General features: G+C 38.0%; 1 protein-coding gene across 1 annotated transcript; it reads right to left on the minus strand.

Annotated features, from left to right (window-relative positions):
* Positions 1-877: 877 nt before the first annotated feature.
* Positions 878-24,275, minus strand: TEX9 (testis expressed 9; the record flags this gene model as incomplete). The annotated part of the gene is made up of 12 exons (XM_080626436.1): positions 878-955; positions 4,455-4,589; positions 5,070-5,204; positions 9,356-9,529; positions 11,766-11,848; positions 15,237-15,415; positions 16,907-16,992; positions 18,017-18,065; positions 21,448-21,518; positions 23,082-23,145; positions 24,034-24,125; positions 24,231-24,275. The coding sequence occupies 12 exons, from the start codon at positions 24,273-24,275 to the stop codon at positions 878-880; spliced, it is 1,191 nt and encodes a 396-aa protein (XP_080482562.1).
* Between the last annotated feature and the right edge of the window lie 3,373 nt (positions 24,276-27,648).

The raw sequence follows: 27,648 nt of genomic DNA on the forward strand, positions 1-27,648 counted from the left end.
GAGACTTGGCCAAAGCTCATTCAAGCAGCACCAGCTTTTCTTGTTCCTGTGCATTAACGTTCACATGATATTCTTAGCTCATCTACACTTAAATTTTTATCTAGTTCTTAATTATAATGATGACACAATGAAATCTTCTGCTTGTGGAGCACCTGTGAACACTCTGACTGCATCCCAAAGCAGCAGCTGCTGCCCAGGTAGAGATTTAGTATTTTTACCTTGACTCAGGTGTCAGCTCTACAGAACAGGACTGCAGCAGGTTCTGCAGCCTGTCTGAGGTGTGAGGGGCAGTCTCAGGGGTGGTTTTGCCAGCCAGGGTGCAAGATGTAACAGCTAAAACAAGTTATGGTCATTTCTATAAAAGAGCTGGTGGTGCTTAAATTAGATGCCAGACCAACCAGCTCCAAGGGGGGATCTGTTACAGAGAACAGACAAGGCCAATTTTCCAACCACGTGTTTTAAAAAGGACATGACATTTTCTTCTCAACTGGATCACTGGGTAATTTATTTCTGTTCCAACAAGGAATTTTCTGAGACTAAGCCCTGACTTCTTTGGACAGAATATTACCTTAGGTAAGGTACAGTTTAAAATGCTAAAACAGCAAACTGATAACAAAGTTCACGTATTGGAATATTCCTTGTGCAGTCTGCGCTTTTCTACTCATTACAGAATGGACAGTAAAGGCTTGTATTTCATATGATAATACAACACAAGCTCTCAGGCTTTTAGGAATTAAACAATTTAAACATAAGCAAAATCAACAAAATCAATTCACTGGGATATACAGGTAGTAACAATTAACAAGCATTCCTATATGGTGCCAAAATACTGTACCATCTAACTTGTATTTCAAACAGAAGTTGTGTTTTTATGGAATCAATGATTTCCCCACTCAAGAGCTTTCATGAATTCCTCTTCAGTAAAAGAAAGCATCTTAGCAGCTTCAATGTGCATCTTAAAAGGAAAAACAGAAAATAGGAGCAGAAGGTAAAACAGTGTGAGTGACGGATACAAAATCCTGCCTAACAGCTGAAAGGGGGCTCCAATCAATCATTCCTTTTGGTTTTGTACTATGGTTTGGGTAGATGTTCCCCTGTTCCAGCTGAAGCTGCTACTTGTACTTTTCCTGCAAAAATTTATAGTGTAGGGATAATGTGATAAACTTATGCTAAACCTTGCACCTGCAGCTCTAGTAAAACAGGACCAACAGCCTTTCCTGGTTCCTTATAGTGCTTTACAAATCTCTCTTTTTTAGTGAGGTACTGGAGAGGCCTGAAAATCTGCCAGCTCCTGTGACCTCTGAAGAACACGTGTAAGAAAACTGGTATATGTTTTTTCAAGCTGATTGATACACAGCTGCACTTTATTACAAATCAAATGCATCACTAAGATTCAGCATGCTAGTGCTTCTAATATGCATGACTGAATGTTAACTGAGGATTTTAACAAAATACCACCATTAAAAATTAGCCATCAGCATAAAACGAAGAGTGACTGTACTGCACCTTAACAAGAAATGCCTGGAACTGACCACTGGTGGCTGTGTTGCCACGTATCACACCATACATCTGTGGTCCATTATGGCACATACACACATCCCACACACATGGACACATGTGCATGTTTAAAAATCATTCAGTAGTCTGATTTTTATTTCTACTACACAGAATATACCACATGAAAAGCAAACTGAAAAGAACAAACAGAACTAGACATACATAGTCTAATATATAGACCTATTGTCAGTTCAAAAGGATAACAATGAGTATTACTGTTCCCACGGGCAGCGTCATACGCTCCAGCTCTGTAAAGCTCAGACTAACTTCCCTTAATCCTTTTTAAAACCAAGACTTCCTGTTAAATTCTCAAGACAAGCAGAGAGTGGTCTGCAGAGACCACCTGGAGCACCCACAGCTCCCTGCTGCCAGCTGCTGCTCATCTACCCCCGCTACTTAACACCCTTTGAGGATTTTTCCCTCTTGCCATTCTTCTTATCCTAACCTTTAGGCTCGCTGTATCTGCTACATGCATCTGAATTTGCCACACAAACACTGCACAAAAGGCCCAAACCAGGTTTTCCTCATTAATTCAACAAAAGGCTTGTGTGAAGCAGATTCGAAGTTCTCTGGGTAGTTACACAAGTAGAGCACATGGGAGCTTCAGCAGCTCCTCCCCTGTGCCTACTGCTAGAAGGTACAGGAAGCAGAGTCAGCACCATTCTCTTCAGGTTCTTCAGTCATAGCCTGGTCTGGAAAGGCAACTAACATCCTTCTGTGAGTAAATGACAATTTCTGTAAGAAAAGGTAAGTGCCTTCCTCTACTTTGCTGTTCTGATACAGTTTTCATAATTTTTTTAAAAAATATATCTAATGAAGTTTTGTGGTGTTGATCTGAGACTGTGGTTTTGGTTCATGGTCAAACAAATTCAGCTCTTTGACACGCATTTCAATGAGTTCATGTTCCATAGGATAATGTGCTACCTCATGCATAGAGCAGAGTTTGAGGGAATTCTCAAAATAAACACGAAGAGCTAGAAGGGCTGGCCAAAAGCTAAGCTAGCACAATTTTTGTTAGATTAATCCCCAAGATCTCCCCTGCATCCTATTACTGCCAGAAAAGTTCCACTGGAAATGCACACGCAGCCCCAGTTTTTCTTGTTCCAGTTACTTCCCCTCCCTCATCCCCTGTTGGAGAGGCGTTCCAGCTTCAAGGGTGTATTTCCATATTAGTTCCCATTCTTAGGATAAGTATGTGTATTTTGTTACATGAAGCTTGCTACTTCATACAGAACTATTCTTCCTTGGTAGGGGCTCAACAGCTTCCAGAGTGTTTACAAAATGTCTGGTGATCACTGCAGTGCTCAAAGGGTAAATAAAATGTTCAGTTTTCTTATCTCAGAGGCTGGCCATTCTAAGGTGCTTCTGCTCAACAAGTCACCAGACATTGCTGTATTAACTCTCCAACTGCTTCGTTTTGAGAGTGCAGAAAGAAAAGCAGTTAACTCCACCCCAAAATGAATCTTATTAGATTCAACAGAGTAAGCAATTAGCAGTGAAACACTCTGCGGTGTTCAGATCTTGTGCAGTCCGTTGTGAAGCCTCTATCTCTGCATGTGTCTTGTTCAGCCTCAGAGGGAAAAGCTGACAGAAATGACAGCATACAATCCCAAGTATTGGGTACGTGAAAGGTGTGATGGAACTAGTAAGGCCTAAGTGCACCAGTAAGTGGAAAACTGATTTGGGCAACATGTATGCATTCCCCTCAGTTTAATTTTCTTTCATGTAAACTCATAGGTTCTTTCAGTTCGTATCAGCAAAGCACATTTTACAGGTCTATGCTGAAAATGTATTTTGAGAAATACAAGGTACTTACCCACTCTGTAGTGTCCCAGGTTTCCCTTTCCAAGTAAAACACCCCTCCTTTTTGGGACATCAGTATAGCTTTATTGAATGCGATAGTAAACACCTCTTTAGCTATATTCTATCTGAAGTATTAATCCACTTTTTGCTGAAATACCTTTTCTATGAAAGCCGTTATCACTGATTGTTCAGCATGAATTGTCAGCAAGTATTCTACTGCCTATCTTCTTTCTAATTGCAGCTTCAGCTGCTAAAGAAACTGAAAGGCACTCACCCCTGCCCTCTTACGCTCTGAGGAGAGGGATGGAGGGAGATACGAATGTAGACTCAAATGCTTTTCAAAATAAGGCTAGCTGCAAGTCAGGGTGGATGGGAACAGCCATGCAGCCATGTAGATGTTACTACATCCTCTGTGATTCAAAGTATGCATGATATTCCAGGAACTACAAAAGGAGATCAACTCCCCTCGTCCAGTCTAGTAAATTCACACCTGGGATATAAGTACTCTCTACTCTCACCTATTTCTTTTTCGTCTGACACACAAGGAGATCTGCACCTGGGCAGAGTTGTACATGTACAGAATGCCTCAGAATATAAATAAACAGTGTTGATAGAGAAGGACACACTTTGAGGACCTAGGAAGAATGTAGGTCTAAAATGTAATGGCTCACTCCTGAAAGGGCACGCTGTTACAGCTGCGGCTATGACAAGTAATATGCTGGGGTGGGGGAACTAAAAAGAAAACCTCAATCACTAAAGTGGATTCTACTGACACAGCAGCAAAGGGAGCTGCTGCTATTACCTGAACAGTATTTATTCTGGGACAGACACTCTCAGTCCTAAAGTTTGTCAGCAGTAATCTTTCACCATGACAGGATATGCTTCAAGTTAGGAATGGAGTCAATTCAAAAGGAGACCAGCCTCTGCTATAAAGCAAAATGTTAGCAATATGCACTAAAAGAAGTGAGGCTGCTGCTGCCTCGCATTGAAACCTCCCAGTCTTGGGGCTCCAGTTTACAACCCTAACCTTACCTAACAACAGACACGTTTAGCTAGAGACTGTTAACTGAAATACAGCAATACCTGGTCCTTACCTTTTGTCTCTTTAAGATATCAATTAACTTTAACTGCTTTTTAAAACCCGTCATTAGCTCTTCTTTTTGCTTCTGCAGTTTCTTTTTCTCTGCTTTTAATTCTTCAATTATTTTGAGTTCTTGGTTAGTTGCATCCTACCATGAGAAGGAAAGGAGAAATGCATAATTTGTGGAAGTGGTGCTTTAACCAATGAAACTTGGCATTACATCACAAAATGACAAACAGTAGCCACACATGACATTCCTGAAAAGAAATAGGATAAATCAAAATATTTCCACATCAAAACTTAAAAAACAGAAATATCAAAGATAAAGCTGTGGTTTGCCTGTGTATGTATCAGGTGTGGGGGGGTACTTGTCCCTTCTTCTGAACACATCTAATTTTCACACAAATGGGGAAAATTAGAAAAGTGGTAACTTTATTCTGGGCATTTCTTCCTCCTGCATAGGTTGCAGTAGTGTCTGAGATAACTCATCAAGCCCTCTGGTGACTTGCTCCAAGTTAATTCAAGACTGTAAGAGATATGATGCTCCCAAAGCTGATTGAGCCATTTGTCTCTTTTTAGCATTACTGATCAATTACAGATCAGAACGTGTTTTCCTAAGCCACTGTACCTTGTTACTTTGCTTCAGTTTACTCAGCTCCACTTTATACTTTTCTGCTTCTTCAAGGGCCCTGTTTAAGCGAACCTCTGTTGCACTCTGACTGCTTGTGGCCTGCTTTTGTACACGCTTTAGATTCTCCAGTTCCTATTTAAGAAGGAAAGAATAAAAACAAACATTATGAATAATGTTATTTTACTGAATCCCATACAGACATCACATTTACAGCAAGGCTCACTCTTAAAAACTGCAGAGCCTGTGGGCTTCTTTGACCTGCAGATAGAATCTGTCTCAAAGACAATTACACCATCAAAACATCCCCTTCTCCTTTGAAATCTTGAAAAGGGACCTTTATAATCTTTGTTTCAAAGTTCTCTCAGAAGAGTTGTGGAGCTTATCAAGTAAGACCACGGGATTGACTGGAAAACCTGTATGCTCAGTCAGAAAAAAGCCATCAGTATGTGCCCTCTATGGCAGACTCTGGAAGGGTGGTTGGTATCCTCAGCTGCTCTCTCTTACATGTTCCTTTTACCTCTTTTTCCCAGAGATCACTGCATGCCAAAAAGTTAAAACAGCCTCCTGAAGGTGGCTAAGGGTAGGAACTATTTCATCTAGCAGAAAATAGCTCATCAAGCGATTATGGCAACAATCAGAACAGTTCTCTCTTGTCTCTGATGATAGTATTTCATAGTGCTGTATGTGGGGAAATGAGAAAAAGAGACCAAGCTGAGGAACAGAATAATGAGATTAAAGATCAGGGAATATAGATAAAAGACAAAGTAGAAGAAATAAACAATTCTGGCAGAAAGAGAACATCTTGTCATTTGTGAAAAAGACACAAGACCTTTTAAAGTCTTATCAAATTATTAGTAATGGGCACAGAAAGATTCTTTTAAGCAAATCAGGGTAGATATGGGGCTTGTTGTTAACTTTTTATCCTCAGACTGCCATATTTCTGAGTAACTGTTATATTTTCTCTATTTCACACCACCTCTTGTAGTGGTTACTTATGACTTCCACATTACTTATCCAAGAAATACATCCTAAGGGACGAGTGTGTGCAGTAAAGACATTTTGGTAAAGTTATGATGGGAACAGGTATTTTTAGGAAGCTCACAGTTTTCTCCAAAATGGATGAAGAAAATGGGAGAGTAAGACGCATCTCACTGACCCTTCAAAATCTGTTGGTGACTGTGCCTCCTCTAAGAGTGCACAAAACCAGATGTGGCTTCAAGGTTTTTATTTTGTCGCTAACCTGTCCATCTGACTGATTACAAACCACATGGGAAAGAGCCCGGCCAGTAGAGCAGCAGAGTCACCCCTGCAGCACCTGCATCATCAGGGAATACAAATCCATTTGCTGGAGACCGACCCCAAGAAAACAAGCTGCACAGCCTGCAAACCAATCTGTCTTGTATCAAGAGGATGAAGCTCTAAAGAGTCAACAAAACCTTTTGTGCTATGTACTTTATTCTGCATTAATATGAAAAGCTTTGGTATGCAGCCTTCCAAACATTTAATGACCAAAACCACAGTCTCCATGCAATGCAAATTACGTATCAGCTAACCATATCATTTACTGAAAGAATTCTAATCTTTCTTTCAGGGCCTTTTGACATTTACTGTCATACATAATACCTTATCAAGGTTTTTTTTTTTTTTTTGCAAGTCATCTAGTGAGGATGTTTTTAATCTTAAAAATACCTGAAATAAGTATTTAACTTTGTAAGTAGGCCAGGTTTCTGCCAATTCTTCAATACTTGAAGTAAAAGCTGGATTAATTTTCTCATATAATGTTTCTCTAAGTTGGGGGGGGAAGCACATTACTGTGTTTTAAAACTGCATCCCATTTCCATCCCTGGATTGTCTCCCCTGTTCTAGCATGGCTGAAGCACTTAAATATCAGTAGGGATTGTGATACCAGAGGGCTCGTCCACAAGTAACCCGCCCAGCAGGCTTGCTTTTCTCCCAGTAGCAAGCATATACAGCACTTCTATCTTTAGAAAGCTCAGCAACACCTGTCCACCCCAAAAAACATTCGAGAGATGATGTTTGCTTAATGTCAAGCCCTCCTTCAAGGCAAATTATAAAACCCTTGCATGAAGCCTTAAAAGGAGTAAGAGAACAACATTAGTGTTTCCCTGATCTTTATCTAACACTATGGCAGATTGAACTAACAAGTGAGAGAGAACACAGAGGAAAGAATGTTCTTGTAGACAGGCAGTGAAAAAAGACAGAAAAGGTGATGTCATTTATTAGATCAATGAGATGGGGAAAAAGAAGATGTGGGAAAGAAGAAGGTGGAAGATTCGTGCAGCATCAGCACTCAACTGCTGCCCGAGGTGGGTGTTCCAGCAGAAATATTCACAGAGACCAATCACCAGAAGAATGAGAATTAAAAATAAACTCATTACCATGTTTTAGGTAAATTGTGAAAACTAGGTGATAATCTGTGCCGAGGCACACGAAAGAAAAAGTAGCTGGGGCATTAATGAAATTGCAGAAATTGTGGAAAATCTGAGGAAGCTTGGGAAAGCACATATCACAATCAGAGTCGTCAATCATTTATGTTGCAGCGGGAATCACAACAAAAGCAATAAAAGCCCAAAAATCAGAGATTATATTTGTGCTATCTCAACTATGCTTTCTCCATACTGAAAGTATGAGTTTTGAGAGTCTACAGGCACAGCAGTACAAATTCAGGCCCATGTTCACAGGAAATTATCTTTACGCATATGTATAGAATTAATCTACAGCTACATTAATTATATGGTGTTGAATAATACTTCATAACTAAAGAATAAACCAGTTTTCAGATTTCCAAGTCCATACAAGATTTAACCAGTTTCTGCAAAATTATTTTTAAATGCATGGGTTTGGTAGATATTTTTTAATATCAGAAAAAAAAAAAATAATTTCTGAATTAGCAGAGAACCATTCATTACATCCACTTGCTTTTTTATGCCTTATTAGCATTTTAAACAAGTACCAGTATTTGTCATGACCATGTCTGATCAGTAACCTTGAGAAATTCTAGAAAACAAAACCTATTAGGAACAACTGAAGCAACTGAGGATGGTAAATGCAGAGCAAAGTGACCATATTTTGGATATAGTAGCAGTACAGCAGAAGCGAATAAACTTTTCATCACAACAGACATCTAAATACTGGGATAAACTTTCTAACTGTGGCTGTGTATAAGAACCAACATAGATTGTCTAAAGAAATTATGGAAATTACCATCACAGAAGGCTTTAAGTATAGGCTGAACTTATTTCCAGGAGGGTTTGGATATCATCTGTCCTGTCTTGGTTTAAGAGAATGGCCTAAATGACTTTGTAAATCTCTTAGTCCTATTTACTGTGAGTTGATGAACAGTATAAGTACTTCTATTGAACATTTTTTTGCTGACAGAATCAACCATCAGGGTACTTATTTGAGGGAACTTAAAACCTCCAAGAATCTGCACAAAAGAACACACAAACTTTAAACATTTTAGTTTAAAAACACTAGAACTACACAACTTAAATGGTAAGTTACAATGCTAGAACTACAAAGCTTAAGATGAAAGCATGCCTATACAAATGTGTAATATGATTTAATGGAAGTATAACAAGACTGTGTCAGGCTGAGTTGTGTTCTGTTTTCCCCAGTCTTTTAAGAGAAACGTTCTCCTAGTTATACTACATGTGCCCAAACAAGCAAAGCTGTGTATGCAGCCATCTGATACAACTAGGCACATATACAATTTTGCATATGTGGCCTACAGCAGGAGACAGGTTAATTTTGATTATTTAATTTTCAAGACCAAAGACACATCCTTTCCTCTACCTGCAGAGACACATGTAAGCCACAGGTGAGGTTTTGGTTTGTTTTTTTTAAAGTTCACCAGGTTCCACAGTTGACAATAAAACTCTTACCACCAGAAGTCATTTTTGACCATTATAATTAAAACCAGAGAAATAAAATTTCCCTATATTTTTCAAGATTCCTCTGTGAATTTGACAGTGGTTTCTGAAACAGTTGTTTTGTCTCTTGTGGGTCTTTTACACAAGAACTTAATTATTTTAAAATACAGAAATAATGTATGGTGATGGAAGCAGAAGAAAAGCAATTTGTAAAATACATTATTTCCTCCTTTCAAAAAGTGATTAGATCATTTAAATTACAATTTCTGAAACTATTATCAGAGATTGAAACACTAATGAGATCAGTGGAAACGTATCTATCATGCTAGGGGGATGTGATGCAGTACTTTTCCCCTTTTGTGAGATAAATGAGACTAACATCTGCACTACCTTTTCTAGCGCAGTGACTTCTTGTTGTAACCCTTGACTTTTTCTGCTTGCTTCTTGTGACAACGCTTTGTACTTCTCGCTCTGAGAACACTGCACACTGATGGTTCGTTGCAGTCGGGCAATTTCTGCTTCAGTTTCTTTAAGCCGAGACTTTAAATTCCGATTTTCATCATCCTGTTTCACAGTAATTAACAGAAACCCCAACTCAATTATTGCAAGGAAGCAGGAGGATAATGCAATAGTAACATTTTGTAAATAAAAGACAGTAAATATATATGTATTATACATATGGAGATCACGAGATCCTTCATGATGGATTTCACAACAATTTCAAAGAGAGGAAGGAACTATGAGAAACTAAGAAAACAAAACACAGATTTACCAGGACAACAATTCAAAAGATAGGAACGCTTTCCTCCTTTTTTAATTTTCTGCAGGCTTTTAATTGGAAGTGTCTTATAGCAGTATGTAAAACATTTAATTTCTCCTAGTTCAAAGGTTTTGAGAACTATGAAAATGTTACAGAATAGTGTGAATAACAAAGGCGCACAGATATTTTGTGACACTTTTGTGAGAATAGCTCAATGCACTCATTAGGAAAAATTCTTGGAAAAAGAACAGAATATAACTACTGATAAACCAATCCATTATGTTTTAGGAGATTATGTGGTTTTGACTTAAAAGCAAGCTAATGATCCAGGATACATCAAGTATTCAAGTTCAAGATTCTCTTAACATCAAGTAAATCCTGTATTAGATTCATGACCTTACTGGCAATTACATCCCACATTAGGCATTATAATTTCAATGCATTTTTCTTTTCTAACCTTTTAAACATGATAAGTGAATATTAATGTTAAGTTCTTTCAGAGGTACATTATGCCCTTCATTTCTTTAAGAAAAAGAAATCAAGGCACACAGAGAAATGGAATTTCCATGAAAACAGATCTTCCTCTCCTGTTCTCCCAGCAACTAGGAATACGTGCTTCTCACCTGGGAAATATATGTGCTTTATTCTAAGTTTCATGTGCCCACATGCACCTCAGAAGTTCTTAGTTCTTTAGACTTAAAACAGATTTACTGCTTCCTTAGAACAACTAGACTGTGAATTGGAACAAAACCAGAATCCACCGCAAGGCTTTGTGTATCTGAAATTTTTGTGACCTTCTGAATGTAATTAAGATATTTTCAGACCAGAGAAACCAGAATCCAAGACGATATGTTTAGATACAGAGTGCTATGGGACCAGGACAAGAATAAGTATCGGGTCACCATCTGTCACCTGCTATAGTAACAGAATTCTGTGGTATTTTTGGCATGAAATTATGAAGTTCAATAGCTACTGACAAAATTATATTTTATTTGAAAATGAAAATGTCTTTAAAATCTAATAACAATGTTCTCCTGACCACAGCATGAAAGTACTGAGATGCAGAAGCACCTGTATTGATACAAGTGAAATAAAGGATAAAGTACAGATATAAAATATCAAAAACTAACTCCTTCCAAAGATTTTCTCCAGGTACTTATCTCACAAAACTTATTTAATACCATCCTTCTCCTTAACTCTAAACTAAAAGCTTGAGAGAAAAAATATAGGTGGTTTGCCATATGTTCTGAATGCCATCATCACGTTTGGACCTGAGGAATAGGCACAAAAAAGCATTCTGAAGTTGAGAGACTACAACTAAGAATGATCTAATACTGGAAAATGGAAAGTTAGTTCAAAAATCTTCCTTGATTACAAATACATGAAAAAGAGGTGATCCCTCTGGCAGGCAGACACAAACTATTTAAGGTTTTACAGTTCAAAAGATGTTTAAGCATTACCTAAAAACATATTGCTAGACAGTGCAGATCATAAAACTCACTTGTAGTACACTCTAACACTAAAATATCAGTGTAGCTTAACAATGCCTTAACTTCAGCCTGATCTGCCCAAACATGTAATTCCAAATACAATACTCCGCATCAAGTACAACCTGAAGAATGGAGAAAGCCAAATTTCTGTTTTGATTACAGTATTCCACTTGAACTGGATCACAGATCAGCTCCAGACACCACTCCTCTCCGTGTATCAAAATTCATATTTGACTGCTAGCTTATCCTCCTCCTTTTTCTGAGGCTCTGCTAATGCTCTCCATCCCAGCAGTGATGGCTAAGGCATTCTGCAATACCAGTGTTCCTACAGCTGGGGCATACCTTTGTTCCCAGTGGTTCTTTCTTGCCTGCAAGCTTTTAGCCCAAGATCACACAGATAGAGAAATTACTATCCTTGATTCTAAATTCTTAGGAAATCTTAAAATAAAAAGAACCTTATCTCTTAATACTTGAAAAGGAAAGGTTAAGGGAATTCCATTGTGATTATTTGTTAAAGGGGAACTTAATCCCAAGAAAACTCAGCTCTCACCTTTTTCCTGCATTCACGTACTACGCTAGCCAGCTCTTCTTGCGTAACACGTAACTTTGCCTTAAGAAATCTTACTTGAGCTTCTGTGAACATAAAAAGTTACATTTAATATCCACACGTACTCATTATTCAGTGCAGTAAAGAAGCAAGACTGATACAAGAACTCACTTTCATCATCTTGTTTTTAAAAACACACTACACTGGTTTTAATTATTAAGAGGAAAATATCTCAGATTTCTAAATAAATATTTCAGGTTTCTCACTCTTCGGCAAAGCTTTGTATAGATTTTTCTTTTAATGACTGAACTCAGTATCTTTAAAATATAAAAGACTCATAATTCAGAATTGAAACTTCTGGCATACTATGCTATACATTACAGCGTTCCTTGAGATTGACATAAAGAAAACTATATTGTAGGGTATATCTACACTGCAGTCAATCTGTAGTTGCAATTTATGTAGTTACACTCAAAGTAGTTTTAAACTGTTCACAAGGAATTAAATGTAGAATGCAAAACCCTCCTAACAGGTAAACACCCCTCCCACAGAGTAAACTATGCTTTTTTAAAGTACACTGCTGACATTATTCAATTAATAGTTTAAAATTAATTTAATCAGATGGTTTTTTCCAAATGAAGTACTTTATTGCTCTTGGACAGCTAAGAAATGTACTACTGTCATGACAAAACAAGCTGTGTGTGAACAGCTATGTTCTTTTACCCTGTATTCCCCACCCTTTCCCCAGATCACTCACATGGAACTCCCCCTGAAGTTGCAGAGGCACAAAGCACGGAAACAGTATGAGGCTCAGGTTGAGCAACATAGGAATAACCATTATTCACAGTAGTAGGTACAAGGGGAAAAGAATGAAGTGGAGGTGGATTATCAAGAACTGCATGAAAGGGATGGATGGTTGCATGTGTTCACTTGCTGGAATAGGAATTCTTTTAATTTCACCCATCTTCCCTTAACTGCTAATTGCAGATTAAGTTGTAACTCTGCAGAGGCCAATTATAAGTAGGATTTAGGAAAACACCACCAAAAAACGAAGATACAGACCAACTTTTTTCCTCCTGTTACATCCTTGCTAGTTTCTAGTAACAAATAGCTGTTCTGAGATGGAGACCATATTGAAGCCATCAAGCTAATGCTCTTTCATGTATTTCTATACTATTGCTTGATTTTCTTCATAATAAAACGTATTGTAGTTTGGCATTCACAATATCCTGTGGCAATAAGTTGGCTAATTTAATTATACATTGTGTGAAAGAAAACCACTTTGTATAGCTTGCTTTAAATCCAATTTAATGTGGCATTTACCCATGTTTGCATTACAAAAAAGCTTTCCCCTTCCCATTACTGTTTTCATTGCGGAATTTTTCATATTGCCCTCATTTGTTTTGTTTTCAAACTGAAGATTCAGATTCAAGTTGTTCCATGCTTTTAACTGCTACTATGTATTCCTTCCTAGTCCTAGATCCTGGTTTTGAGATGGGCTATGCAGAACTGTGTGTCATACTCAAGATGGGGTAGTATCAATTATAGAATAGCATAATTCTAATAGCACAATATTTTGTTTCCTGTTATCTTCTGAAGGATTTCTAACAATCACTTTGCCTTTTCCACCGTTAAGCATTAAGTTTATGCTTTTGGAGATGTCTTAACTGGTAATAACTAAACAAAGTCCAGCTCAGAAGTAGGTGTAACTGGAGGTGGTTTCTCAGCATTACTTTGCACTCTTTAATGCTGAATATAATCACCTCACTCAGTAGTGAGACTCCTCTACAACACGTCAATTTCAGTTTTAATTAGCCTAAGGCGTTGTTTCATATACAAATTTACCAGCTATATTCTTTATTTCCAGATTATTTTTCTTTATATTGAACAATATAAGCTCCATGCAGAGCACTCCATGGCTATACCAGTACCTGCAAAACATGGTTGTTTCTTTTTACCATTTTGTTTCCTCTTTTACTCAGTCCACAGACAACATCTCTTCCATTTTAGACAGCTCTGTGTCATTAAGAGCACTTACTACTAAGCCTTGTTGAAAAACCTAGAGCACAACTAGGACCAGATCAGCTTTTGGAGGTGGCTATGATGCAAAACTAGTTTGAATTCTCACAAGAGGTAAAGATAATTAAACAACTAGTTTCCTAATGGGTTGCTTTTAATCACCTGATGAGGCTGACAAGGGGAGGGGTATCACTTAATAGGATGGTCTTAGCTCATAAAGTAACCAGCAGTTTAGAGAACGGTAGGCAGAAAAGGGGTATCTGAGAGATTCTAGTGTCTTGATTGAATGAATAGTTGTCTTGAATTCCTGAGATAATCTGAAGATTAACATGAAGTGTGACAACACCATCAGGTATTTTGTTCATATGTGTGTGGCTATATTAGATAAAAATAGAGCTTCATGTTTAGCCTTCTATGTGTCTGTGTGCTTCTGTCACTGCTTCTTACCACAGAATTGAGTTATAATCCACAAAAACAGGCCCTGAGAAAAATGATGTGTGAAATCCTGTGTTGGCAGCACTGTGACAACCTCTGATCATGAAATAAAGATATGGAACCTAAATCCAAGATGAGCACTGCAAGAAGCTGAGGGAAAGGACAATGCTATCAAACCTTATCAGCCATTAGCCTAAAAACCATCACAGGCACATAAGCCCAAGGAATCACTTTACTGAGAGATTCCAGCTAAGGGATCAGCCTGCTCTGTTACAAGGGCCCATTTAGTTTTTTACCTTTATTTCAAACTGTTGGATTAAAAGAGGAGGTTTGGGGCATTTTGTACTACTGCAGTGAATCTCTGACTTCATGCTTACTTTAGCATTGTAAGAAACTATATAAACTCACTTTTATTACATCTGAGCCAAAAAGACAGATGTGCATCATTCCTTTAGCTTCACTGGCAAATACTGCAATCCCCTTTCCTACTCTATTTCTAGGACAAACAGAAACACACCATGTGGAGTGGGAAAGTAGCTGGAGGATTCTCATTCAAGCACTGCAGCTGAACCATTACTTCATTTAAGTCACTAAGATCCACAGCACTGATCTGAGGAAAGGCTTTTTCCTCTAAGGGCAGAATTTGTAAAGGACGGAGTTAATCTATTTGGAAATAGAAATTTAGCATCATGTACTTCTATTCCCGCAGCGAAATTAATCAAATGTCAGGCACAAATTTGACACATGTAACCACCCAAATATCTTCCTACGAAGGTAGTAATCAAGATAAAAATTCACTTTTTCACATGATTGTTCATATGTGACCTGATCTTTCTCTAGGATTACAGAAAGAAGAAAAACCTTCTTGTTCTTTTGCCTTTAACTAAAGATCTTTAGATCTTTCCCTGCAGTTCCTACAGAAACTCTTCCTTTTTTTTTTTTTTTTCCTCCTGCAGGAGAACCCATTTCTAACAGTGAGGAAGGAAGAATAAAACTACTTAACCACAGGAGGAAACCTACCTGCTCCAATTTCATTTCCAGCACTTGGAATAGTATCATCATCTACACAATCTGGTAAGCCTCCTTTCTCTAGTTTTTCCTCGATTTTGCTTATTGTTTTTGCTAAAGAAAAATCTGTGCAATCCCCCAGTGCTGCAGCAGCATCAACACTTTGTACTTCCAGTTTTCTTGCTTTTGAACTGAAAAAAAAAAGCAGACCTTGGATTTTAAATGTATAATAATAATTTTAATATTTACAAAAATATAGTGTATTTGTTATTTATAAGAGTATGCAAAGTTATTTACCCAATGCAACTTCATTGCCTGCATTCATATGAAACACAGATTGATGGCAATTTCTCACTTTCTTTATGTAAGATGCCTTTACTGTATTCCACATAAACAATTACAGGGCTTTACATATTATAATGTAGAGGGCAGAAAAGCCAGCACCATTTTATACTGAGAAGATTCTGGCATGATCTTCTCATCCAACAACTTCATAACTAAATCAGAGTAAAAGTAAGAAACAGGAATGTTCGCTTGGCTTTAGCTACTCTTCTTTGCCTTAAATTCTGCTATTTCTCCCTACCCCCCATGTTAACTTAGAAAACTCTGTCCATTCTAGCTATGCTTCTACCTTACCACAATTTCTGTATCATTATGCCTGGCCTAGGAAACTTCATTGACCCTGGAAGTTTTCACAGAATCAAAACACATGGTGTGTTACACAACTGCTACACAGGGTATCTCCTCGTCTTTCTTTTATAAAAAGATAAAGTAGTTCCTACAGGATCTGAAGCTTCTAAATTCTTATTCCAGTATATCCTTATCCCAGTGCAGCTGCCAATCTCCTCACTGCTTTCTCCCACAACTTTGGGTTCACCCTGCATCTGCACAATTCTACCTCTAAATCTCTTGAAGTGGTGCTAGTGTGACAGTCTCCCCTGAACTGCCCAAGAGAGCTCTAGAGGGTCCACAAGTGACTTACAAGTCATGAAAGACAACCTCATCCTGTGCTAATTACATGTTCTGTCTCTTTGCAGCCAATTTTCATCCTGTTTTGGCATTTGTCCATATTTTGTAGCAATTTTAATTTGCTCCCAGGATTTTATGCCTTTCTCTACTTTTTTCTTCCGTCCAGATCTCCATTTCTTGCTTTTACAACCTTGAATTTGCTTTTGACAGAGCTGAAGCTTTTCAGCTTGGAACTCCTGAAAGCTGTAGCACTATTATTGACTCTGTCCTGTCCTGTCAGTCCAAGACTCACCAACATAAAGGAGACACTCAAGAGCGTTATTTCCCATCACAAGTCTGATCACAAATCAGTCTGCACCAGCTAAGTGCTCTCTCAGGTTGATTCAGATTATGTAATTCCCACCTGTATGCTCCTTAGGCATCCTTTCACTTGAAGAGTTAGAAGAGTTCAACTGTCAGCCTTGAGAATGCTTGAGCAGAAAGCAACAGTTGTAATATTAATCACACATGTTCCCTAATAATTTTTGGTATGCTCTCTGCAAGCAAACAGAGGTCGCTACATGCTGGAGCTCACTGAGCAGGACCAAAAGTTTGATACATTTATTTACATAAGTATATATAAATATAAAACCATACATGAATGAAAATAACCTGATAGACAAAAATAGCAACTGAAATATTTTATTACAAACAAAAAGAGGTGTATAATATACCTTGAAGGTGTTCTTTTCCCCTTACTTCCAGAGTATGGTCTGTTCTGAGCCATTGGCATGGAAGCACATTTCTTCTTGTTTGCTGGCTAGAATTTGTTTCAGAAAGTAGTGATTTTTCTTTTTTAATTAGTTAGGAATTATTTTTTTCTTTTTTTTTTTTTTCCCCTAGTGTCTTGTGGGTTATTTTTGTTTGTTTTCTTCATCTATTTAGACTCAAGGATACTTTTCAAAATTTCAGAAGCACAATTTTTTATTTGCACTCATCTTCATCTTGCTACTTTTATGACCATAGGCCCAAATTATAATACATCCAACGGTCATTTGTTTGTGGGAGATGTTGCGCACATACGAATAACAAATTCAGGCATAAGCAAGGCTCTTGGCCATCAAGATATTAACTACTGAACTGTCACAAGAGTGCATTTCTTTCAGGACTTCATACTTTCATGCCTTCAAAGCCATGCTATTTTTAAGCATTTTTTTATTTTCATCTTACAAATTCCCTGTAGAAGGAAGATCTAACAATATTTTTGTTACTTTCACCCAAACAAATATTGTTCCAAAATTAAGGGGTTTTTATTGTATTCTCATAAATGAGGACAATATTTTGGAAGTTTTAGCTCACCTCCTAGAAGATTCAGTGTAACTGTAATTAGAGACCATTGAGTTTGCTGCTATTCTCAGTCTCCTTTTTCCATTCTACTTCCCTTCCTGTACTCAGTTATTTTGACTACTTATTTATTATTACACCTTAAAGACAGTAGCACTGCCTTTAGTATTATACTGGTTGGGGAGGAAAGAGGAGAAAGGAAAAAATTTATTATGTTCTAATACTTTGCACTTAATTTGATGTTCCAAACACTGAACACTTCGGTGAATGCTTTACAAAAGAGGAAACTCGGAACACAAAAATGAAATGTAAGTCCACTTAACCACCAGTGGCACTGAGAAAGCCTGGTAACACAGTTCCTCTAGCACTGTTTTGAGCATCATTTCCTTTTGGCTTCCTATCCATGTAAGTCCCCAGTGTAGAACAGCCTCAAAATCAAAAGTAGTATGTGGAAATCATACTAGAAGACAAATTAATCAGGATAGTTTTAACTTTGATACCTTAGTGTGTGAATGTGTAAGAGAAGAAACCTGAGGACAGAGTGGATCTCTGCAGAAAAAAATTAAAATAATTAAAAATTAACTGAGCACATATAACAAAATAAACATTTTACAATAAAAATTGACACTCCCCTGCCAGAATTAAGAGAATAAGATTTTATATGTCTAGAATAAATATAGCTAAGGTACTTCAACCATAAATTCAGTCTCATTCTCTGCCCTTCCATTCTACCTTATTTGCTATCTAAATCACCTGGTGAGTCTAGAACACCTAATACAGCAGTTTATGTAGGTACCACAATCTGAATCTCTTACAATTCAGGTGACTGCTGCTTATCTGCTTATTTGGCTGAAAACCATGCTGCTTAGTAACTGAACTTCAGGTTAAATGATTATTTTTTAAATCTGCTGGAAAAAAGCAGAAAGTTTTAGCATGCTGTGTACTATTCAAGTCCAGTTTCTTGTCATATATGTCGCTTTTTTGCTTTCAGAATGAATTATGGGCACCTGTGCTATTGCACTGAAAGGCTACCTTTTTACTATCCTTTGTAATTTTTTACTTCAATTAAAATGCTGGCTTATAAAAGATTTGGAATAAAATTGAAATTTAAGCACATCAAGTCACCTCAATTTTTTTTCCCCAGCTGATTTAAGCAAATGTTTAGATATTGTCTTTAAAAATTTCACAGACATCCATTCATCAACAAGAATTATCTGCATAAAGCTCCATATTTTATTAAAAAACCCAAACAAACAAAACCAACCCAAAAAAATCCTAACAAAACCCCCAACCAACCAGCAACAAGAAGAACAAAAACACAACTGGAGAAATCATCTGTGTGTGGCTGGCAACAGACTTCAAGAATAGGATGATTAGTTTTCGTCTATTTACCCTATTTTCCTCATGCTTCCTTCCTATTGGCTAACATTAGGAGCATGCAGAAGGTGAGGATTTGCTGCCATAGAAATAGCAGTTTTATGTTATTCTGAAAAATATGAAAATACAATGCTCTCTGTACTCAAGAAAACACTAATGTTCTTTCCATCAATAGACTAATCTGTTCCTACTATAGCTGTTGTCTCAGGGCCTTCTTTAAAAAACAGAAACAAAATAAACCCTCATTGTTCACTGAATTCCTCAAACTTGTTTAACCTTAACGATTTATTTCCACTTCCCCACACGACAACCCATTTTTAAAACCTCATAATACAGTTCTATAGTTGTGTCGTAAGTGAAATGGATGTGTAAATCCTGAAAAGGTATATAAATAAGTAGCTAGAGTATTGTGGCAACATTGAAACAGAAGCTAATGTTTAGCAATTCCATCTCTGCATGTAAACAGGAGATGCATGTGCATGAGCAAACCCTTTGTGTTTGCTAATCCTATTCAAAGCCTATAGCATGCTTGTCCATGCGCACAGTTCCCATCGCCATGAGCCTGGCAGTGCTCTGAGGAGTGAAAGTGTAAACAAAAGCTGATGTCAGTGTGGTGTCACTGGAGCTGCTTTGTCTCTATATAATTCAAGTTTCTCTGAAAAAAAATGATGCAATAAAGCCTCCAGAACCACTTATTTTAAAATATACACTGATTTTGAGTGACTTATATTTGTTGCCCTTTTTTCACTTTGCTTAATGATTATTTTTTTCTCTAAACTTGTCTTTTTTCCCCCTTGTCCTACATCTTTCTTTGCTTCAGTTTCTTCCCTTCTTTTCAGTTGCTTTAATGTTCATTCTCTGTAATGAAATCAATGGAAATTTCAAATGGATGTTTCAAAAATCTCTGAAACGTTTCCTTTAGATTTACGGTCTATCTACTTGCACAATTTTGGAAAAAATAAATGGTCTAAATTAAATATTAAATACTTGGAACTAATCTAATTGAATGGCATCAATGTTCACTCATGGATAATCAGTATGCCTAATTCCTAGCACGCATTTCTATTTTTTTCACTACAGTATAGGATTTCAATTCTTCTGTCACATAAATATCTGCCAGCACACAGATTGTGGTTTTTTTAAGCTGTTTTAATTTATGAAGGTAATTGGTAGATCAGCCGCTTCTCTGACATGCAAATTGCCAATATTTGTTTTTAATTCTTCCAGCACTCCCATTTATTTCAAGTGGATACCATCAAAGCTATTAACCCCCTTTGTGGGGCTGAACCCTCACACTAGCTTATAAACCAGCCCCATAACTTAACTCCAGTTTTAAGTTCTTAAAAATCTTCCACTGTTCAAACTCCATCTAACAGAACATAAAACTAAAGCAAGATCCAGAATTTGTTTGCAAAGCATGATGACACTGATAATACATGGAGTTTTGGGGGTTTTTTTCCCCACTACAACTGACAAATTTAGCTTTTAAATAGCTCAGGAATAATTTTAACTACAGCAGCAAACTTTTGATGGTATAGCCAAGCTTCTATCACAGATTTGCTTTCTACCACAGTCACACTTTTTGTGTACTGAAAAACCCTTTCATGTCCATAGAGAAACCCTCATTTTTTGGTTTCGCTTTTGCTCTGCAGAGAAGTAACTATTTCATCATCTCTAGCAGACTTTCATATATACTATTCTATGTTTCCCAACTGCTTTACTTTTGAAACACTTTGTAGTCTTGCCCAGTACCTCTGTTATCTAGATTAGTAGCATCAGAAATTTAGGAACCTACCATATCAGATCCTTGATAAACTGTGTATTAGTCTATCTTAAATTCACCCATTTCCTGTGCCGTCCATATACAAACTCTTGAACAACTAAGCAAATAATAATGCCCCTGACCAGCTAAGTAAATACAGCTATGTATCCACTCCAGCGCTAACAGGTTTTAACAGGCCAAAACACACAGCTGTGCGTATGTTCATATAGGCCAAAGCTGTCAGACGACTGAAGTGTAATGATGTTCAAGTTCCAGAGGGTGGCAGCTGAATGGTTGTCTGTCTTGGGTTTCTCTCTGTGTTGGGAGTGGGGGTGGGAGTGGATTTTTTTTGTTTGTTTGTATGTTTTTTTTTCATCAAACACTCCCTATCCCAGGAACATTTAGGCCAGGTTTAATATGAACCAGTATCTATTTATTCACTTTGTCAGCTGAGCTGGTTAAAAAACCACCTACTGCTGTCTAGTGTTTTGTATTGCAAATAAACCTGTTGCGTTACCTTGCTTTTTTACAGTCTACTTAGCATCCTAGGTAGAACACGTCATCAAAATGAAGATTTTCTTGACATAACAAGGAATAACATTTACTTAGTATCAATTGTTTCAACTAATAAGAAAAAATTAGACTCCACCAATCCAGTATGCTGCAAAGATAGGTTCCACGGGAGCATGACCAAGGGTGCAAGGCAGGGTGTGCAGGATCACTGTAAATATTCCTATGAATTATAAGCAGCAGTTGTAAAGCACATACCTCTGTTAGCTGTAAAGCACATACCTCTGTTTGTCATCTTGAGATGACTCAGTCTGTACTGACACTGGTCTAGACAGAATCTCCTGTTGGCCCTTCTTTATTTAAAAAAGAAAAAAGGTCAATTTTGGGGGAATATAATCCATTAAATATTTACTGTGTATTTGTAAAGCACAGATCACAACGACAGCCCACTACAGAAAAGAATGGAAACTATAGCCTAGTGTGTAAAAGAACTTCTCAAACACAGGAAAAAATGCAGAAAAGTTAAAATGCCATTGCTATACGCCATCATTTATTCCAGCTCCACAATATGCAATTGTCTTTTGCCTGTAAAACTTTGCCCAACTTAACATCATCTGAGATGCTGTTACCCTCCCTCCTTTTTCTCTGAAATACACGAAGTAGCAAATGCACAGCAGGTAGAACAATTTTTCAGTTTTCCATATTGTATAAGCTTTAGAAATAAATCTTTATTCTTTCAATATGACTATAACTGGACACTGATATTGCTGTATGTACTTTAGAGAACCATTCAGTCTAAATGTTCAGATAGCTTCTATGCTTCTAAATTACAATCAGAATGCATAATCCAGAACAAAATGCAATTGTCCTGTTTGGTGTTTTGGTTTTTGGGGGAGGGTGTTTAGTTTGGGGATTTTTTGTTTCATTTTTAACTTGAGTATTTTTCTTTTGTTGTTAAATGTATATCTGTGCAATCTGGCAGTGCCATGTGGTATATTAAGTGTCCTAAGAATATTTGATCTGCTGTATTTGGAGAAGGAAAAACAAACAAATAAGTGGTTTTGCTGTTGCTGTTTTTTAAAGGAAAGAGACTAGATGCTATTTTAGCCCCTTCATCTGCTTCTGTTCCAGTGTCAAGCAGTTAGCCTCAGCTTGTCACAGCTCAAGAGAAGACTTATGTTTTCATAGAACATAAAAATGAAGTTTCAGCAGTAGGAAAAGTACATACAACTACAGCTTTCCTTAAGACTTAATAATTTGCTTTTTAAGCCTTATTTATTTATTAGATACAACGAATGTATCTAATATGTAGAATAGTTTCTCCAAATTGTTTTGGGCATAAACCATACCTCCCCCATTCCGTAGTTTTAATTTGTCCAAATTTCCTATAAAACCTTGACTCTATCTGGTATACAGCCACACCAGTGTTAAAAGCTAATATAGACAAAGACAGGAAACTTTTCTGTTTTAAGAAAGTTTTCTTCTTACTAACCAGATTTTTTTTCTATTTATGCTGCTCGTTCTTTGTATTTCTTTCAGCTTGACCAATGTAGATCCTATTTCACTAAAGTGTTATTACAACAGTGTTTGGTTTTCAAATACCTGGGGTTTTGTTTGTTTGTATTTAAGACATAAAACCAGATACTTTTCCTAAACAGCTAAATTTTTGACGCGGTTTTATGTATATATCTGCACAAATGCTGTATGCATCTGTGTGGATATCGATCTACCTGATGGAACTATATAAAAATTGGTTTTGGATGTGTTCTTAGTAGAAGTTTACAATCTTGGAGAAGAAAAAAACAAAACCAAACACTTTTGGTTGTCACGGTCTAAATAATTACTTCTGAAACTGGACCCTGCGTACATGTGAATCACGGCTGAATCATATATAACAGCCTGCATAACCTACCCACCATTACTTCTTCAGCCTGACGGACCAGTTTTTCTGTTTTTGCTTCTAATTCTGCATTCAGTCGCCTGAAAGAGTAAGAAAGTTCATCACTGAGGCTTTGAAAGATTTAAAAGGAATAAATGTAAGCCTGAAAGTACTACTGCCTGAACTAAGTGAAATTTTATAAACTCCTACAAAGAAACACCAAAATAATACTTGAGGGTATTAACAAAGTTATGTTTCAACAATTTCCTGGGTTTCTCTCAAATCAGTAGTAATAAATCACCTATGCCCATTAAATAGTAAGGTTTAGACTATAATTCTGAGAGGTAAAGAGTTTTGGCCACATCATTGCTTAATACACATTTCACAGCTTCATTTCTTCCATGCTTTCTGTTTTTAACAGTATTTAAGTATACTCAGCAGCAGAGGTTGGGACAGGAACCCTGTACAACTACATTTCTTGATCACATAATTAAGATGTGTCGCTCTACATATGTACATGTTAAAGTAATCTTGTGTTCTTGTATGCTTCGCAGCCTTTCATGCAGTGGGAGTCCCTGAGGTTGAGACATGGCTCCTTGTGCATCCTGAGAACAGGTAACATTGAGTGCTTTTAGATCACTTTCACTGAATTTGTCACATGCTTTAGGGCATTTAAGTGTTTTTTGAACAGACTTACCCACTTACACGTTCATAACTGAAAAGTAATGTGAGTGTTTTAAATGCATAAGTCTAGTGTCCAACGCTGTGGGATCGAAGCGAGGCCTAGCTCCGCGCACAGCCCACCCTGAGGTGCCTGTGTGAGGCGGCAGCAGCAGGGAGGCTGCACCGCGAAGGGCACAGTTAAACATTGTGGTACTCTCCGCTTCGGTGAATCTAACTGAGGGGTTAACTGTAAACCCTGCTAGGACACGGACCGGGACCCGGCTGAAGTGACAGGGCCTGGCCGCCGCCCCCGGCCTCCTCCTTACTTGTACTCCTGTTCCCTGGCCAGCAGGCCGCCGCTCAGCACGCCGGTCCCCGTGACGGCGGGCGGCATGGGGCCGCCAGGCGGTCTCCGCACCTGCAGCGAGGACGCGTTAATGTGCGGAGCGGGCACGGCGCGGCTACGCTGCCCTGCTCGTCTGCCCGTGCCCGCCCCGCAGCCTTACCCCGAGCGGACCCTTACCCCGACCAGACCCCCACCCCGCCGGACCCCGCCGCCCGCCGCCATTTTGTTCGCGTGGAGGCTGCGGCGTGGCGTCTCCCTCGCCAGGGCAACCGGGAGCGGCCGGGGGTAGTGGCTCGCTCGATCCCTCCTCCGATCCCCCTGTGCCGCGGCCGTCGCTCCTGGCCAGGCCTCTTCCGGCTTTGTTGGGTTCGGGACGGGGACGGGGTCGGGGCAGCCACGTTTCATCCTTTGCTGGCAGGCGGTGGGAAGCTGAAACGCTGCGTCCCCCTTCCCCTCGCAGGGCTTGGTGCCAGGGTGACCCCACGGCAGGAGCCGTGTGACAGCCATTGCAGTCCAGGGCACGGGACTCTTGAGTAGAGCCCCGGGGTCAGCTGGCTCCTGGGATGGCGCTGGGCTGCCGTGGGTTCAGGTGAGGGGAAGTGATGAGGTCTGAGGGGACATTACACTTACTGTTGTAATAAACATGTGTTACAACTCTTCAGTCAGAGCCTTTTGGCCTGGCTACATATTGTCCCACCAACATCCCTTCAGTGTATGAAACTTTTGTGTTTGCAGCATTATGACAACGGTTCTACCCTATTTACTACTATTTAATGCTGTAGTCTGAGTTTTCTGTTGCCAGTTTGATTGCTGTCTGTTTTTCACCTTTTCCTCTGGGATGCTTTTGAATGTCTCTATTATTTTTGTCGCTCACCCCTGCACTGTTTGATTTTGCTGTGTTTCTCCTTCATCTGTTGCTTTCCCACTCACCTCATTCGCTCCAGTTTCCATTCCCGAGTTTCTAACAGATGCTGCCCAAACATTGCAACAGCAGCCCTGCCATCCTGTGCCTGTATAGGTACCTGGGTATCTAGGTAGCAAGAATAATACGGTTCTATACCGTGAGTTCCATGAACTGTATATGATTTTAATGAAGAGATTTGCACAGGAGAAATCAGAAGGGCTTGGCTGACTAGAAGTGGAAGGTCTGTGCGTAGTTGAAGGATCTCTGCAGAAGTATTAGTTGGAAAACAGAGGAAATGCTTGGAGGAGATTAACTTTGAGCACTGAGACATGCAGTGTAATGGGATAAGTGGAGGTGAAATGAAAGACAGTACAAATGTGATTAGTGGAAGGCAAAAAATAGAAATATCAATATAGAAAATGAAAATGCTTAACAGTAACATTGATACAAAGGTATGGACACAAAGGAGGAAAAGAACAAGCCTATGAAAAAAGTTACAGAGATTTTGAAAAAATTGTCAACCAAGAAGTCAGTCAATTATAATTATTTTTTAGTTTATTTTTTTTTTTACTAACAAGGATAGCAAGAGGTTAATGGTGGCCTTTCAAGAAGAAAATATGCAGAATTTAACTCCATCATTTATGCTTTTGATTTGAAGAAACAAGAAAGGGCAAGGTTAGTAGTAGAAACCAAACCTCCAAAGGGAGAAAGACAGATTTTGTTAAGAAATAAGTTGCAGATTCCATGAGAAATTTAAACATCCTAATCAAAGCAAGGTTTTAGAAGCCTCTTCAGTGAGGTTTAGTGAAGTTCTGGAGAACTTTAAGAGAAACAGAGGAGCCAAGGAAGGGAAACAAGGTTGGCAGCATGAAAGCTGCAAGGAGAAACATGCTCTTTCTACACAGCAAATGGGATTTTTCAAAAGAAAAGTACTGTATCTTTTTGTAGAACTAAAATATCATCTTAGCAATATTCAATATTTAAAGTTCTTGTCCAATATAGCTATAAGATCATAACACCTTAAAAATGCCAAAAGTATTAGCTGAGGATCTCTGCTAGTTAGATACTGAGGCAACAAAATCACTGGTTGAGATTAGAGAGATTAGAGCCATGGTTTTCAAGCCAGCTTCTATCTAAGCCTTAATGAACAAAAGAGGAGTTATTTATTATATCATAAATTGTCGAATATGTTAACAAACACAGCAACACAAGGGGATTGTTTAGAGCCCTCTGGGAATAATAACATATATATGTATTAGAATTGCAGATTTGAACAATTTTTCTAAGTTTCACAATGCCATTTATTTAATAGGATTTATTTTATTGAAATATCAACTGGATTTAGAATTAAACTACCTATATTTGAAATAATATGAAAAGACTAGGATGTTTAGATAAGTATTTTGTAGTGAACTTTAAAGTATTTCTTCAGAGATGTGGAAAACAGAAAAAAGAGATTTTGGTACGTTCTTGATCCCTTACTCCATTAAGGTTTTATCCCTTTAAAGTTGACCTGATGTGACCTTAACAGTTGTGGTTAATTCTCTAATACATAGTTGGTAACTGGGTAGAGAATAGGCTTATATTGAAGATGACAACCAATAGCAAGACACATAAGCACCTCAGAAAATGTATCTCAGTATTTATCTGGAGAAAGAAAAAAAGGCATTTGAAAGCATAACTTTGGTATGATATAAGATTTAGCCAACATTATTTGTCAGCAGATTCCCATTTTCCATGTAAATAATTTCTTAAAACTTGACCTAAACATGGTGCCTGTAAAACCAAAATGTTTTTGTCATTTTCAGATAAAGCGTGCATCAGATTGGATGCAGATTTCAAACAGATTGATGTTTGTGATCGTAATGAGCTGTACTTGGGGCCTGTTGCTTGGGACCTGCACGGTTATAGAACAGTATATCACCATTCTGTATTTTCCAAGTGTTGCAATTTTCTTTCGGGTTCGTTGTGGATGTTTTTCGGTGGTCGGGTTTGGTTTTTTGTTTGTTTGGGTTTTTTAGAGTTATTATATCTCAGAATTAAATGGCTCTGACACAAATGTTAGATTTGAGATTAAATGGTTCACTGCATTGCTGTTGCTCTTCCATTGAAGGAGGAGGTAGATCACAGAAGCTGGTCAGAGTGATTCAGGACAGAAAGGTTATGCACAGCTGGTATGATGTTAGAACAGTTTATTGCAGAAGACTGCTGAGGATCAATATTCAGTGTTTGCTTTTGATTAGACCAAAGAACATGTGTTATTTGTTAGCTGTGGCCCTCTTTCTGCTGCCACAAATTCTGTGATTTCACTTTCCTCCCCCAGTAAGAATACAAAAGCACAATATTTTTATATTAAGTTACTATCTTTATACTTTTAGACATGTTTTTTTGTTCATAGTATCATCTTACTGGCTTAAAGATTCATTATACAGGATTTTCCATGCTTCTCATAAAAGTTGTGATATTTAGTACTAACCTAGAATAGCACCAACAGCCAACATTATAGAAAGGGACAGGATCCCACTGTATATCCTATTACCTGTCAGAAACAGAGAAAAAAACGTAGCTTAGGACAACATTTTCTTCCATAAAAAATCATTGCAAATGTATTAGGCCAAACAGACAACAGCTGAGACCCTTGCTCAACTCTTCGTGTGTGGGGTTTTTTGCTTTTAATAAGGCACATTGTAA

The sequence above is a fragment of the Psittacula echo genome (assembly GCF_963264785.1).
Source record: "Psittacula echo genome assembly, chromosome: 10".
Classification (NCBI taxonomy): domain Eukaryota; kingdom Metazoa; phylum Chordata; class Aves; order Psittaciformes; family Psittacidae; genus Psittacula; species Psittacula echo.